Below are 17,129 nucleotides of genomic sequence, written 5' to 3' on the forward strand. Positions count from 1 at the left end.
TGCGGGAGGCGGCAGATCGGCACCCTTCCCGCCCGGGGGCTTCCCGAGGTGCGGGGACTTCACCTGGAGCTCGGAGGAATATCAGGGCGCTGTGGAAGGAAACGGTGGGTTCATTTATTAAGAATGTTTACACCTTAGAACCAGTAGTGCATACGTAAGTGATACGTTAAACTCGACATGTTGAATTATCCATGTATAGGTCAATTCTTTCTTCTTTTTTTTTGCATGTATAGTTGTAGAAGAGCTTTACGAAGGTCGCTGTACTTTTGTTGTGTCAATAAAGATTGTTGTATTTCTTAGCCTTCTGATAAGCACGGGGGGGGGGGCGTTATAATACTTATCCCCTTAACATGCCGTCTCTACACAGCTTTTAGATACTAGATACATCCACAGTTAAGGTTTGCATGCACATTTTCATAAAACCGAGACATAATTGGAGCAAGAATCTTGATTTGCGATATAACAACGCCCTACATTTGACTGAGGATTAATATTCGCAGAGGCGTCCTATAAATGTGCCACAGGTTTGTCAGTGATCTCAGGGAGGCTCTATTCATCTATATAAATTTATGAACTTAACACTAAACATTAAAGTTTAACAATAATTATTTACTTACTTTTTTATTGTTGATGTTTACGAAGACTAATAGATTTTTACGTAGTTATTAATAATTGTTTTCCACTTTCCAGTGTTTTTGTGTACATTTTTAAAACAATTTAACAAAAAATCAGCCTAAACCACTGTGACAGTAATTTGAAAGTTGAAGACAGCGACTTTTAAATCTTCCATCCCATTTGGCTCGATCAGAAGAGATTTTACTTATGATACGGATCAATGACACTTAGGAAAGGTGATCCACATAAAAGGTACGCCGATAGGTACACCAGAAGTGAAGGGAAAACGTTGTTTCTTGCGTTTTGACTTAATTCACATCTGTACTATGTTTTGCGGATCACACTGAACATTTCAATCTATCCGAACGACACTAAAACTTATCAATAGTTGGACTGAATATTTGTCAAATGAATTTGTCATCTGCCACTGATACCAACTGCAGTGGAATGTATCTGTATGTAATATAGTTTCTCAAACAGCTACAGTACGCCAGGTTACACGTAGTGCTAACGTTTTAACCATTTATCTTGTGAATGTATGTTCTAAACACAATAAAGATGATTTTAACCCTCTGCATGGATACATACGCTTGCTCTGTGTTTGCTTATGAATAGACATTTAAACGCTGGCCTGTTTAAACATAGCCAGACACGGCCTCACGACCTTCCCCTAACCACAGTTTAGACTTTTACTTTTACTATCGATGTTCCTATCAAAAGCCATGGCATTGACCAAAATCATAACTTCAGGCCCTCACAATGTCACATGAATGGACCCGGCTTTACGAGAAAACTTTTAATGTTTGCCTAACACCGATGTTTAACACATTTCGTCAGCAATTAAAACAATTTACACCTGTCTTTAAATATTGAACATCGCTACAAGCGTGAGCTGAGGTTACGTTTCATTTCAGGGATATAGAAGGGGTATAACTCTGCATGTCTTTTCTGGAACTCTTTGTATGTACACATCCTTCTTTTGGTAACGAACATCAAGAAAAAATGTAACACACACAAAAGTGTTACAAAACTCTGTCTAATGCAAAACGCAGTGCTTAACTCCGTTCCTTCTTGAACTACTTTACATGAAGCACTTTCCATCTGCAGGGAAGGTGACCCTATAACATAATTCATTAACGTAAAAGGAGGCATGTAAACAAACCCGTCACTTCACAACCACTTAAAAATTCTACACCCATCTTATCGACGCATGTTTTCATTCCTTTCGTTCCTTTCCCATGGCCGCCCCCCCTCATTAATGTGTTTATGTGCGCGCCAATGTTTACCCTCACTCCAATGGACGTGACACCCGCCTCTTATTGTAACTGCTTCGCCACTTAATACGTCAAGTTGGTCACGTGACGGCTCACCTAGCGACCTCCCTCGAGGTAACTTATCCGGTCCGGTGCCATGTTTGACTTTTTCCGACCCGTTGTTGTTTTAAGTGGGTTCTGACCACTTGTTTGTGTTTTACGTTGTTGTGAAAGACGCTACAGACGACGATGGATCTCCTTGTGCTGTATCTTGCGATCTTCCTTCCCCACTGGGTGTCTTCGCTGGTCCAAGAAGGTAGGCAAGACGTTCTCTCACCTTTACCTGTGCGTGTAAGAGATCTCAACGGTCTCCAGTGACCGCCAGGTGCCCAAGAGCAGTGTTTTGGACGGGGGATATGGGTGTGGGGACAGATATAATGAGCTGTGTTTGCTACCAACTCTTGTTCACACTGCAGGGTGAGCTAGAACAATTCTCCGTGAAATTGTCGTCTGTTTACCACACATTGACACCCTCCAGGTATGCAAAAGACCACCAACCTGTTAATCGGAGTGATTGTGTGGTGACATAAAAGCCCCATTTTCATCAGTGTATGCTAATCATACGCTTCAAACAACCTGTTTCACTCGGACTGGTGTATATAAACTAACCACGGCATGTGTACACACTACTGACACAAAACTGCTTTTTACGCCATTGTTTGCCAGTGGGAACGTTTCAACAAGTTGGGGTAGTCTGAAACAGTGGCTAATTTGTAACTGTAGACCCGTGATTATGCAAATGTTAAAGCTGTATTTGCTGGGAGAAGCTGGTTTAGCGTTTGAGGAGGGAGGGGGGTTTGTGGGTCAGGGAACTAATCTGTACCTCCAGTACACACACTACAGCGTCATTATTCTGCAGCGTTCAAACAACGCATGGGTCAGAGGTCGGCAAGAGTTTTTGTCGGAAAACGCGTTCGCCTACTTTCATTGATCCAGCAACATCGTATCTGACTCTATATTTGTTGTTAGCCCTATAGAAAAAGAAACAGTTGTGAATATGAAAGTCGTGTATTCTACAGTAACTGACAAATTGCGATTATCTGGCACAGTTTTAGGAATTACATGCCCGTCTACTGACACTAATCTGTTCAGTCGACCACGAAACTCAGACGGAGCGAAGAGGATTACGTCCCAATTTCACCCTTTTTACGGTTCTGAAGAGACAAATTTCCCCGATGTTGTCTTTTCTGGGCTGTTGTTGTTTTCGGACGTGTTTCGAATTCAAACCAACCAGTCGGGTACGACCGTACTTGCCCCGAAGCGTGGCCGAAGAGAAAGGGACACTGCACGCACTGAGACGTTCTATAAAGACACTTGCTGCTGCTTGGCTTCCTCTTTTAGTTCAGACAATTGGGCCCCTGCCTGGCCCAGCAAAGCCCAGCTTACAGACAACACATACCCCGCATTCAGACGGGCATGGTTCACTGTGCGCTGTTTTCTCCGAATTTAAGAACCGTTTAATGTTAAGATCTCAAAGAAGGGACAAGGGTGGGGTGTGGGAAAGTTTGATAGTCTTGCATATTTTGTGTCTTAGAAGGATGGTAGAATTCAACATCATATGAGAAAACTTTGTACTAATCGTCCTATGATTTTTCTAGATCTCTCTGAGAGAATAATTGATAAATGATTGAAAAAGTAAAACAAAACAAAAGTCTTTTTGGCGCAACAGCTAGTTGTAGCTTGCGACAAGCACAAAAATCTTTACTCATACGATATGGTAAATGATATAGTTTTAGTTATCGCATATTTAGATTGTAGACCATACTATCCAGTGCCCATGATTATCTTATTTCAATATTAATCAATAGCCATGACGTGTAGTAAAAAACGAATTGCTCTATACAACACATATCGAAAATATGACGAAGAAAGTCTTTTTACAAGTAGAATATTCTTTAAAATCTTTTCTCACACGTCCCTTTAAATGAATAAGTAAGCCCACCAACTCACTAGGCCAGTTAATAGCTGGGCGCTGCTGCCATTCTTTTGCTTTATCTGGTGTTGAATATTTCACTTAGCTCGGGCGATAACGATCTCTGTAGGCATTGTGGTGCTTCTCTTATCAATTAAAGGTCGAGACAGCCATTGGTCGCACATAACTTAGCAAACAGAGCTACATGTAGCTATAGGGTAAGATGGCGGCGTGGTGCGATACAGTGCTATGGACTGGTCTTGAGTTATACACTTTTCTGGTAACTAGAACATGAAGAAATCTAATCTATCTTAGTATCGTTTATATGATTTTGTTTCGATGCACAGAGGCCAGCGACAGTTATTTACATCTATTTGTAAAATCAAATCAAATCGATATGGGGTTGCTACTTGACACTTCTCCCTACCTACCCACATACCAAGTAATACACAATCCATCCAGACATTCTCGAGTTATCGTGTTTATACATTGACAGATCTAGACAGACACATACACACACAGACTCACTCACACACGTACACGAACGCTCCCGAAAACACCCTCTTGGCGAATGTAAGACTGTCTTATAAGTCACTGGCATGTGGACTTTATCGACAGGTTAATACCCCGCAATGATTTAATTGATACTTTTACGCTATTTAACCGTGTGACATATACACAGAGTCATTTACTAATAGGTTGGGTGTTCAATGCATGCATGTATATAAACACAAGTGTATAAAGAACGGAGTTGCAGGGTTGAAAATGAATTTAAGACATGGTTGCACAGCCATAGTTGTGTACTAAATACTGTACTTTTGAATTGATACACATGTCAAAATGTGTTTGTCAATGCCGCAACAAGCTGTATCGTGCAGTATTTACACTGCAGGCCTCCATGAGGGTCTGCATGGGGGGTCCCGGCAATACTTTACGCTGTATTCAAAAGAACTCCCTACGTATTACGCTAAAACCAAGGAAAGAAATTGTGCAAAATTTGGTCGTCTCGCTACAAATTACGTGAATAAGACGGCCTTTGCGTTCCCTACGAATTACGGGAAATGAAAATAGACTGCCGAACGCTAAGTCTTACGGAAAACAGCATGCAGACCCTTTTCCATGGGTCGTGGTTATCTGACCTAGAAGAAACAGGCCATAACCGGTGTATACAGAACTACTGTTCCATGATTAAGGCCGTAACAGCGCTGTACAGAAGATAACAACACACTTGTAAGATATAAACGTTTGCCCTGCTATGCACCGATTCTTTCGTGAATAGACCAATTACTGAACAATGGTTGGGATGCTGCAAAATATCTCATTATTATCAAATTATAATCTATAGGAGACGATATTTTCTCTCGTTATTTTAAACGTTTCAGTAAATGGGGGTGATACACCGTAAATTGCCCAGCCACTTGTGTCGAATGTATATTTAGCTACATAATGTCGGAAGCAAATATCAAGGCACTTGCGTGCTATAGTAAAGTTGAGCCCACATCGCAGTTTATGTAAATAGACTTCAGAGCTGGACAAAGTCCATGGTTTATGAGGAATGGGGAAATCGTCAACATGAATAACAGTGTAGGATGTGTTCGTGTAGAATATTTCGCTTGTCAAGATATACATTAGTTTTGCGACAGTCCCCAGTGGCCCCGGGCCCACAGAAGCCGCCAGTGATTTTTGTACGTGCTGTGTTCAATGGGTCGGAAAATGAGTCTGTGGTTATAGCATCGTAACAGTAGCCTCCACCAGGCTAGCCTGGATGCCAGACGTACTCCCAATGTCTGACATTTCTATCGTTTGGAGATAGGTATTTCAGAGATTGGGGGTCTGGCATCCAGGCTACCACCAGGCCCTCTTACGGGTGTATGGATCGTAGAATTCGGCAGAAAAAGGAATGATTAGCCAGTAGAGTCATTCCACGGTGAAGATCACATGAAACCCTGACAAATATTCTCCCCATAGCCGGTGTAGTTAGTCTGGTAGAGACTATCGTAACAGGGCCAGGCTGTGTAGCTACACAATATACGTGTGTAGAAAAATGATAAAGCGGTCCCTTCCAGTGTGTGTGCTGTAATTATTATCATTATCATCAGTAGAATACCTGACCTTTACAGCGACAACGTTTAACATTTTTAATTATTTTTTGTCAGATTATTACTTTCTGTTTATCTTTGTTGCACCAGTTGATTGATGAATTTGATTTGTATTCAGTTTCTTTTCCTTTCATATGTGTGTATGTATTATTCAGATCCGTGGTAGAAATTTCCTTTTGGTATATTATTCTGTTTTTCAAATTATATTGTCCTATTGTTTACGAAAATGTAATTAACATTTCCGTGAATAGTTTCATCAGGTTGGTTTGTCACTAAGTAAAAATACTCTTTTTACACAACCAAGTGATTTATTCAACCGACGTTTCGGTGACCATCTGTCACCTTCCTCAGGGTAATTCTGACTAGTTCACATTGCACTGCAGCACAGAAGACCGCATTGTAGATACCGTTCCCTGTAACAGTGTATATATGTAAATACTTTGCGTTTCGGAGCGCATCCATAAGCAGCGACACCTGTGCTGCAGTGCAATGTGAACCAGTCAGAATTGCCCTGAGGAAGGTGACAGATGGTCACTGAAACGTCGGTTGAATAAATCTCTTGGTTGTGTAAAATACTATTTTTGTTCATTGACTTACCAACATGATGAAACTATTCACGGAAATGTTAATTACATTTTCGTAAACAATAGGATAACAGAATGTGAGAAAAAGAATGATATACCAAAAGAAAACTTCCCTGAGGAGGGTGACAGATGGTCACCGAAACGTCGGTTGAATAAATCACTTGGTTGTGTAAAAGACTCCGTAATTAACATTGTAACAAATCAGGCGCATTGTTAAAACCGCTTTGTATGTACAGTGAGGCTTGTGGACGGAGACACTGAGAATGAGGGAAGAATAGAGCTGAGGGACGGAGAACAGTGGTACGCCGTATGTGGCACTGACTGGTCTGGGAACGAGGCTGCCGTGGCCTGCCGACAGCTCGGCTTCGGCGGCGTGAAGTCGTCCGTCGGCCTCACCTCGTCATTCTTCGGCAGAGGCTCGTTCCCAATTTACAGTACCTCCTTCACGTGCGCAGCATCAGGTATTGTCTGCTTATTTGTTTTTACTCTTACTCTTTCACTTTATATGTTTAAAAAGTTTTCGATTCCATCTCACAGCCATTCTGATATTTGGAAAGGTTAGTCTTTTTTTCGTTCCGAGTTAACGATCTTTGTTTTTACGTTTTCGCTTGTAGATGACTTGTTTTCTCTGGGCGACTGTAACACCTACAGCAGCACGTGTGGACCCAACTCTAACGTCGCTGGAGCTGTGTGTTTAGGTATACCATGATGTCTTATGTACTTTTATGTTTGTTTGTATTGCATACTAGCCTCTACAAGGCTCCACAAGTCGCTGGAAAAATAGTAAAAAATTGGCCAAATAGACGGATAATATACCAGAGGAGTTAGTCCGCTAAAGGAGTTACAGTTTGCGACCTATGGCCTCATGGCGTAACACACCAGGGTTGTACTGAAGAGTACACGCTGCATATCAGGACAGATTTATTTGATCCACTTACACTGGGAAGGACCCCTACTCTTTTCGATAATAGTGGTGGGTTTTTTAACGTGCTCGATGTGTGGCTCCCCTAAAACACGGGACCTCCATTTAACGTCCTATCCGAGGGACGTCCCTAACCGTAGCTAGGTACTCATTTCCACCAGAGTGAAGCGAGAAAATTCGTGTTAAGTGCCTTCCCACGGGCACATCAGGATTATGAGTCAAATACCCTGCCATTACGCCACGCGACGCCACTTATGACCTACATATTTACTTCTTTGATCATCACTGTTACTTAGCATATCCATATCATTTTTTTCTTATCTTCTTGAGGATCAACAAATAAGCTGTGAATTGTTTTCTCTACCGTAGAGAAGATCCGTTTGTGGGGCGGGCCGGTCCCGCACCAGGGCCGCCTTGAGTTCTCCAGTCAGGACGGTATCTGGTCTCCCGTGTGCGGCACCAAGTGGGGCGATGAGGAGTTTAGGGTTGGTTTGTTTGCTTGTCTATTGTCGTATCCAGACCTTCATTCGTCGTTTCTTCTATGAACATATCCTTGCAATCACATTACTATTCAAAACCCCCCAAAAAGATTCGCAAGTAACGATATATGCAGTGTGCTGCCCGCGAGATCCTTACCGGATAAAAACCATTGAAAAGTATACGTAACGATGTACGGTAACAATGTGAAAGCATGTCAAAATGTTGCATTCTTAAGACCCATTGGAAGGAGACAGTAGTGATAAAGAAGCTTTACTGAAAATAAAACTTTTACATCTATTACAATATATATATGGTAGGTTTGGCAATAGAATTGCAAAATTGATCACACTCATCACTTTATACCCGGCAAGAAGACAAAGTTATAAGACAAACAATCCCTAAAAATTTTGATGCCTATACTTATTATGTTATTTCTCAACTAGACGGAGTCTTTAGAAGAAGAAAAAATACTTTTAAAAATCAATAATAATAACTTTATTGCAAGTTCATGCCCGAAGGCTAATTGCAGACAAACAAGTACATGGGAATACATGGGAATCAAAAATAGGTATCTAGGCTACTGTCAAAGTTCTAAGAAAATCAATAACCATACTTATTACTTTATTCCTCAAATAGACGGAGTCCTAAGAAGAAAAAAAAATTCAAAATGTTTTATGAACACTTATTCATTCCTCAAATAGACAGAGTCCTAACAATTATTTTCTTTCAAACTTTTAGGTCGCTTGTCGCCATTTGGGGTTCCCCGGACTGGTGACGGGAGTCTGGGCACGAGATCACTTCCCGAACGTCACCGGCGACATCGTACGGTATTCACCCTCATGCACTGGGAACGAGAACACGCTGTGGGACTGCGACCCTGAACTGGACATGTGCACACATTATGACGACATCGGGCTCCTCTGTGAATGTAAGATGTGAAAAATGAGTGTATATGTACGACTATTTGACTGTCCTAACAAGGTGTAGCTTTAAAAACGATCCCTAGGGAATGCGTGCGTGGAATTCTTAGAATATTTGCCAACGCGATCGTAGTACTATACTGAAGGCTCCGTCCCTTGATGCGTCGCCAAAAAAGTCGTAAATCTTTGGCGTTTACTTCCTTGACTGCCGTGCCTCCTGTAATCGTCCAACTTTAGACGGTCCTTTTTCTCAGCGCCTTTGTATCAATTCTCATCTTAAAAACTTGTGCCTCTGCTTGGTTCGTTTACAGAGCCGTATAATCTACAGTCGCTCGAACCAAATTCATGGTTACCTTTTTTCTTCCATTTACACTGAAAGATAATTATCATACTAACGTTACTATCGATAGGTGTTTCATATCTACAACCACTATTATTTGTACCAAGGAGGTTGTTTGTACTATCAATATTTGTTATGATTTGTTATGAAAAGCGGCCTGCATGCAAACACACCATCAAATAAACCAACATTTACCATTACAGCTTCAGTTCGGTTGGAGGGAGGTTCGTCTCGTGCCCAGGGTCGTGTGGAGATCTACCATAACGGTGCCTGGGGAACGATCTGCGACAGCCCCAACAGACCGTCCTGGGAACGATGGTGGCGGGACAAACAGGCCAGGGTGGTCTGCCAGCAGCTGGGCTACCTGTCTGCAGACGACGTGTACATGCCCGGTAGCTATGGCGATGGGAGCCTCCCGGTGTGGTTGAGCAAGGTACATAGCTTTACATCATGTAGGGATAGGGAGTTATATACAAAAAGGACAGCCAGACAAGTCACACACGTATTAACTTTCTCCCTGCTGCCCAACCCTGTATTAAGTATTTAGTTGGTGCCGAAGTGCTACTTTAGCAGGGAGAAGGTTAATCTTCAAACAGATAATGGGTTTAAAGATATAGTTACCTCCCGGTGTACATAGCTTAACACAATGTAGGGAGTTAAATACAAAAAGGACAGTCAGACAAGTAAAACATGTATTAACCTTCTCCCTGCTGCCTAACCAGTACATATATAGTTGGTGCCAAAAAGCTAATTTTGCAGGGAGAATGTTAATCTTCAAGCAGACAATGGGTTTAAAGAGCGTAAGGTTTCCTGACTGCTTGACTTCCCTCTGGGGGTCAGATGAGCTTGTTACAATCTTTCACCCAACATCTACTTGGAGATAATAATATATTTTCATCCACTTAAACTAACCACAGATGCCGCAATTTTTCTCCAGGTTACCTGCCCAAACAACGACGAAAGGCGACTGAAAGACTGCAGCTACGACTACTGGGGCCTGCGGGACAGTGACGTCAGCTCCTGTTCCCGTGGTTACGCGGTAGCGCTCAAGTGTTCCACAGGTGGGACGACGACTAACCCCAACTCCTCCAGTTAGTATCTCCTTTTAACTAACTTTCTTGGAGGTGGCGCGCAGCTTAGATGGTGATCGGCCTGCAGCATTACTAAAGCAAACAGCTAGGGGGCGCTCCAGGAAGGGTCCTTTGGGAAACGTTCACTCCCTTTTCTTCTTTCAGTGTTAATTTTTTAAAACTTCCTTGTGTGGTTCTATTTTCACTACATTATTAACGATTTTTCTAAAACTCAGCTTGGAATACTTCCTGGTCGCCTCTTTATCTGTTTCAAAGAAATTGACTGTACAGAAGAAATATCACCCTTTTATTTCTAAACGCTTTAGTAAAAACGCATCTGTCCTGTCATTTTCAATCTTTTGCAACCTTACCCAATTTTTTTATAATCTTTAGCGGTCGCTTTTTAAAAGTTCAATGACATTAATGTATACACAAATATACTCTACTACTGTTGTTTCTCATTTCCATTGATTCTACATTGCAGGTTCTAGCCAGGCTGTTCACATTCCTGGCATCACCCCCACTGATCCACCAGATTTGGAGACCCAGAACACAGGTATTCAAGCCACATAAATGATACACTGTATAATTAACAGGGATGGGGAACTATTGTTCTCTTAATACATGTAGTAGGTGTAAAACCGTAAACCATGATGATGTGTCCCTTACGATTTCGGAAACAGCCGCTTATCTGGTAGCATACGTTACTCATCTGTGACCTTCTTCCTTCCTCAACCACTTGTTACCAAGGAGTGGCTAATACATGTACATCCTCCTACACAGGTAAAATGACATTGATTATAGATACAACCTTAAGTCGTAAATATTTCTCTTTCCACTTCCATGGTGAATTCTACATGAGTTTCGTTGCTTCTAACAAATCTCCAAGCAGATGTAAGGATCTGGCTAAGTTTAAGTGTTTTTATAACACGTTTTTTGGAACATTTTTTCTGGTAGTGCTCTTTTCTTACTATTTGAGCCTATAAGATAAATTAATGATATGGTTTATAACATCTGCTTGGAGATTAGCTTACCACAACAAGAGCACACGATTGTTGTCACCTTTGGCTGCAAAACCAATGATTATCACGCTTATCTTAATTTTATATTCATATACTGCTTCTGTCCTGACAGCAATGCCTTCCGGGATGTCCAACTTTCCATCACTCAATGAGCCAAGATCACAATCACTAACTCCTGGTGAGTACAAATAACAACAGAGACTGGTTGCACACATTTTACTTGGAAGCTAGAAAATCTATCTGACAATGCATGCTAAAAGGAATCAATTTTTTGTGGTGGTTAATGTATGTCATACTGTTTTGTTTATGCTATAGATGCAAATATGTATGAATAAATCAAGATTAAACTTGGCTCATGGTTGCATGTGTAACAATACCTGTATACAGTTTCCTATGATTGTGAAGTTATAAATATCCAATTTTTGTCTTTACAGGCACAATCGTCGGGATCGTACTGGGAGCCCTGATCCTTATTGTGGCGCTCTTTGTCGTCCTCTTCATCATGAGAAGAAAGAGGTATGTTCACTGCAAGTGTTTTAACCAACAGTCTACTTATAACTGATGTACTGGCTCTGATTTAAAACACAAAGGCATTTGATGATACAATCATCAGTTGGTAACAAAATGTTAAAGTCACATTGCTATCGGGACGTATACAACCCATTTGTGCAAATGCTAGTGCTATCAATCATGTATTCACTGCGCATGCTGACTTGTGGTATATTATGACATCTGGATGTTACAATTATAGCATTACATGCATACAGTATGGAGGAACACTGTCATTTACTGTTCAATTGTTATGAACAAAAATATAGATTCTTGTATCTGCACGAAGTTTCCACTAAAGTTGATTTAAGTCAAGTCAGCTGGATCTGGATTGCAAGAAAATTTTTAAGCATTAATGTTGTTTTTATAATGTATGTCCAAGACATCAGTTGTATTTTCCTTATTTTATGAGATATTGTACAGTGTACGCAATTCAGCTTTTAGCTGCCATATAACACTAGTCTTATTAATGAATAATGCATTCATACATTGCATCATTTTGTTCGGTAACTACAGGAAACCCCCCTCAGAGAGTGGCACGCCCCCCGCGGTCAAAACCGTGAATGGTACATACGCAGTCACTGTCGATGCCACTGATCGAGCAGGACCAAGGTTACCCACAGAGGTTATGTACAGGGAAAACAACGCGACTCCGAACTTCGTTTACTTTTCCACGCGGCGGCCCCCTGATGGAAGCGATGTGAATTACAGCACCATCGCCCAACTGGAAGCAGCCAGGGCTGCAAACCATGCGCTGCACTTATCACCACAGAGGAGAGGTGGCGCCACTGCACTGGAGCAGACACCAGACTTTGCTTATTCAGCAGGCAGAGAGAACACAGAAGTAGCCAGAAGGAGGGACAGTTACGAACAGCAGGCACAGCCGACGTCATTGGACAATTACCATGCTTATGAGTCGATAAACAGAGACAGTGCTGGGCACATCCCCTATCCTCGGAGAGTGTCTTATGAGTGTGTTGTTGTTAATGACCAGTCTGATTAGCTAACGACTATTAAAGTCCAAAGCAAGAAAAAAATGTACAGCGAGCTCAAGCCCTGAGGTGTTGCCAAAAACGGTCAAGCACAGCCAGTAGGTATCCATCTGAGTAATGAGGCTGCTGAAGTACCTTTTAATGCGCTGGAGGCACCTCCTCGATCACGGGACACCCATGTTACGTCCCTTCAAAAATATGAATGCAGCTCCAACCAGAATGTCCCTCACGGATTCGAACCAAGGTCTCCCAGTTACCAACTACATGTACATGTAATTGGAACCAGGAGCTCATCTGTGAAGTTGCTACTTATTGAGCTACAGGGACATACCATTATCATTTATGTTGCAGTAGTTTGTTGTACAAAGGAGTTTTGTGTAGCATGTTAGCTGGTATTTTGTATCCTAGCAGACTACAATACATCTTGTTTCTTACAAAGCTTGTCAATGAGTTATGTACCCAGCAATCTCCTAATGATCAAAATGACATGCCATAAACAAGCCAGAAATAGACGGTGCTAGTTGCACACATTCACACTTCCACACTCAGATTCACAAATAACTTATGTATGAAGTTTCAATGTTACAAACAGAAGAGATGGGAAATTTGTTCTCCTAGAACTACCGTATTGTGGAACTTGTTATCATCAAATTCAGTAGGAACATCTTCATTAGAATTGCCATTATGTCCTTTAAATCTTAAAGTGCTTGGAGGCAGATATGCACGGCGTGACAATCATTCCATGTCTTATGAGTGGACACCTCTCAGATGAACTACATGTATCTGTATCACTTGCATATGTGGCAACTTGTTGGAAAATGGTATATGCATAATATCATGTAAAAACACTGCCCAAATCCATACCTTTTTTCAGTTGTTTTGTTTCCAATTGTAATGAATGTTCTTGAACATTCTTTTTAAGAAGTGTTATTGTAAAAAATTTGTATATTCTGACTGTTGCCAAAAATTGTAAGGGAAGATATTTGTATATACATATTATATACACGTTGTACTTAAATCAATAAATGAACATCATAAGATTGATCTTGGAAGGGAATAAACAAGATTTATTTCTGCAATATGTGTTGTCTACATACATTTTTCCTTTAGCGAAAATGAACGAAAACAATCCGTCACAACTAAAAATGGGAAGGGGTCACTGTTCATTTTTTGGCATATTTTACATTCAGCATTCTGTATAGAAATTGGTTGGAAAAGTAATGAGGAAGTGGTAACACATCATTGCAAGATGTGGCAGCAAATGTCACTTCAAAACAGCCAAAAATGTGTTACTTGTGTTTGGGTTGTCTTTCAATGTCTACAGTTTGACTGTAACTTAGTGTAAGAAACCTTGTGACAGTATAACTTTAGAAGCAAAGCGACAGGCAAAAATCATATCACAAAGAACTCCAGCTTTCAGAAGTAATATAGGCTATTTTGTGTTACATGTAACATCAGGTAAACAGATAATAATTACAAGGCCTCTCACCCATCTGAAAGTCAAAATGCAAGAAAACTGAAGAATCCCTATGTGTTTGTGCTAAAACTAAAAGGTGCGGCCGAGTGTCGTTCTCCCTCCAGCTGCTAGATGGCGCTGGTGGCTGGTCATGCTTCCCCAGGGGCAGGTGGAGGATTGAATTTTGAATCATTCTGCAGAAAAAAGAGTGAGTTGGGATTTATTTATCGATCTAGAATACAAGCTGACCTAGCCAGTCAATGTTGCAAAACATCTAACTACCGGACCTTCGAGCCATGTCGTTTTTATTTTTTTATTTTGAAATACAAATACTGAACTGGAACACCTGTATCTTTGCATACTCAGTCAACCGTGTGTGAAGACGTAACACACCAGCTTTGTACTGAACTACAAGCTGCATATCTGGGCAGATTTGTTTGATCCACTCACACCGGAAAAGACCCCTACTCTTTTCGATAAGTGTGGTGGGTGAGTGAGTGAGTGAGTGAGTGAGTGAGTGAGTGAATGAGTGGGTGGGTGGGTGGGTGGGTGGGTGAGTGAGTGAGTGAGTGAGTGAGTGAGTGAGTGAGTGAGTGAGTGAGTGAGTGAGTGAGTGAGTGAGTGAGTGAGTTACCACATTTTATGGAAGGATTGACATAACCACACCAATGGGGCATGTTATGGGATCTTGGTTCACACATTGTAAATATAATTAGAGTCTAGTTTCTTTCCAGCCCTCTTTTTTCATCTTGACACCTTACTCACGTCACTGAATTTTTGGTAAAGAATATCCAAGAGCCAAGAACTCAAGCAACAGAAATGATGTACTCACCGGGTAAACCCTCGGTCTTCTGTAGGCGACACCAAGCATGCCATCATCCTTACCCTGCACAGACACCAACAGTCACATTAAACATATGACAACAAAATACAATCTACACAGACCATAATGCATATATGCATAAGGATTTTCACACAACCGCTGTGTGAGCTTATAATAAAATTAAGATGTAAAATTCATAAATATATCTTTGGCAGTATTGGCTATTCAAAGACAACAACAAATTTAAATGCTCTCTGTCATGAATGTCCTGCATTTGTTTCATATACTAGTACACATTTTCCAAATTCACTATTTGTCATTGAGACATTTTGAACTTGTTGCAGGCAGTCTAAACCTACTGCAATCTATCTCTGTCTGACGACTGACTGGATTAAATATGGCTCACTTTGAACTGAAAGCAGCACACCTGAATTGCAATGGTTTCCTTTAAAACATGTTAGTCCTGCCTGTTAGTCTGCCACACTGAAACTAGAACTTTTCATGTTCGGTATAAAGACAAAATACCACTGTAGTCTGACTCTTTTGTTACTGTATCTTTTGTAGTCTTTTGAGTTACTGTATTCAAAGTAAGGTCTTCCAACTGACATGTCAGTTTTCAGTCTAGAATCACATTGTATATATAGCCATTGCAAATGTGAATCTTTGAGGGCATCTTTTGGCTACACAGAATATTTCAAGCTAAAGATATCCCCCAAGATTTGCCACAAACTAATTTGTAACATGATTCAAAGAAGTTGACTTACTAAGAAGTGGTACTTAAACATGTAGTGTCCAAACCAGATTGGTACGACCCACTTGAGAAAGAACATGCCGCCCTTGCGCACAGGGGTTTGCTGAGGAAGAAATGGGAGAAAGGAACATATCAGTGATCATACATTTACTATACATTGTATGCTAAATGATTCAGTAGAAAATTGCTGAACATCTAGTTCTTCTTCTTTGTTGTTGAGGCTACCAACTTCAACCTGCTATTGCTGAGATTCTGTAGCATATATATACCAACTGTAAGGTTTAGTCTACTCACGCCACTGGGAAGGACCCCTACTCTTTTTCGATATGTGAGGTGGGGCCCTCCTCAAAACACAGGACCTCCATTTAACCAACATGACAGGATTCAAACCCAGGACCTGTAAGGCTCTGGGCCAAACACCCTGCTATTACGCCATGCGCCACAAAAATATATGCAAACAAATAATTTTCAATTATCACAAGTTGCTGAAGTTAAACAACATTTTAACATACTTAATCACTTCACTCATAGTATACGATTTCATCATGTGCTGGCTAGAACGTGTAATGAGTGAAAATTTACTTGCTACAGGCAGACGCCTTCTATCCTGCAAGCAGAATCAAGGTACATTGATATGTTCATGTACATGCCCCCCTCCTCCATATGGAAAAGTTCTGAACAGCATCAGTGACGAGGAACTACTATAATTTATAGTAGTTCCTCGTCACTGATGCTGTTTCGGAGCCCACAGATTGCCAATATTTGATACCAAGATTGTATAAGAATTTGTTTTTCGAGTTGACATGATCTTACGTTTGCGTAAACTGACGAAAACGACACATTTACATCGCAGAGGTCAAACCCAGACCGGGTCAACTCACCACCACCGCAGGGACGAACTTGGTGCCCTGTGTAGCCCACCAGGCCGACCACCGGACGGATAAACCCTGGTTCTTCGGCGGCAGGGGCTCGTTCGGCGCCAGGACCTGGTCCTTCAGGAAGGCATGGCGCTCGGCACGGATCTTGGAGCGCGCCTGACGCCACTCTTCGATCTCTCGCTCTCTCGCTTCGGAAAGCGGCGCCATGTTGATGATGATGATGACGGAGGGAGGAACGGACTGTACCACTTTTGTAAGAGGGGCTGCTGCATTATCCTCACAAATTGCACAATAACACTTAACAGTGCATTTTCTTCACAAATTGCACAATAACAGAGGGTTATATCAAGGAGGTTATATCAGGGTGTTATATCAAATGACTAATTTTTCGGCTTTTAATGGC

The 17,129-nt window shown here is 41.3% G+C and overlaps 2 protein-coding genes across 3 annotated transcripts; one reads left to right on the top strand and one right to left on the bottom strand.

Annotated features, from left to right (window-relative positions):
* The first annotated feature begins 1,967 nt into the window (after positions 1–1,967).
* Positions 1,968–13,897, top strand: LOC136445382 (CD5 antigen-like). Of its 2 annotated transcripts, none has more exons than XM_066443359.1 (11): positions 1,968–2,184; positions 6,760–6,984; positions 7,138–7,221; positions 7,815–7,930; positions 8,664–8,853; positions 9,389–9,618; positions 10,123–10,276; positions 10,740–10,811; positions 11,390–11,455; positions 11,712–11,793; positions 12,343–13,897. In XM_066443359.1, the coding sequence occupies exons 1-11, from the start codon at positions 2,118–2,120 to the stop codon at positions 12,827–12,829; spliced, it is 1,773 nt and encodes a 590-aa protein (XP_066299456.1). In that variant the 5' UTR covers positions 1,968–2,117; the 3' UTR covers positions 12,830–13,897. The 2 variants fall into 2 exon arrangements, with proteins under 2 accessions (XP_066299456.1, XP_066299457.1); XM_066443360.1 differs by having other exon boundaries at positions 10,123–10,246.
* LOC136445386 (NADH dehydrogenase [ubiquinone] 1 beta subcomplex subunit 6-like) lies at positions 13,865–16,966 on the bottom strand. The gene is made up of 4 exons (XM_066443365.1): positions 16,730–16,966; positions 15,862–15,951; positions 15,107–15,160; positions 13,865–14,468 (listed from the first exon to the last, which is right to left on the bottom strand). Exons 1-4 carry the CDS (start codon positions 16,931–16,933, stop codon positions 14,424–14,426), a joined length of 393 nt encoding a protein of 130 aa, XP_066299462.1. The 5' UTR covers positions 16,934–16,966; the 3' UTR covers positions 13,865–14,423.
* Between the last annotated feature and the right edge of the window lie 163 nt (positions 16,967–17,129).

The sequence above is a fragment of the Branchiostoma lanceolatum genome, chromosome 11 (assembly GCF_035083965.1).
Source record: "Branchiostoma lanceolatum isolate klBraLanc5 chromosome 11, klBraLanc5.hap2, whole genome shotgun sequence".
Taxonomy (NCBI): Eukaryota; Metazoa; Chordata; class Leptocardii; order Amphioxiformes; family Branchiostomatidae; genus Branchiostoma; species Branchiostoma lanceolatum.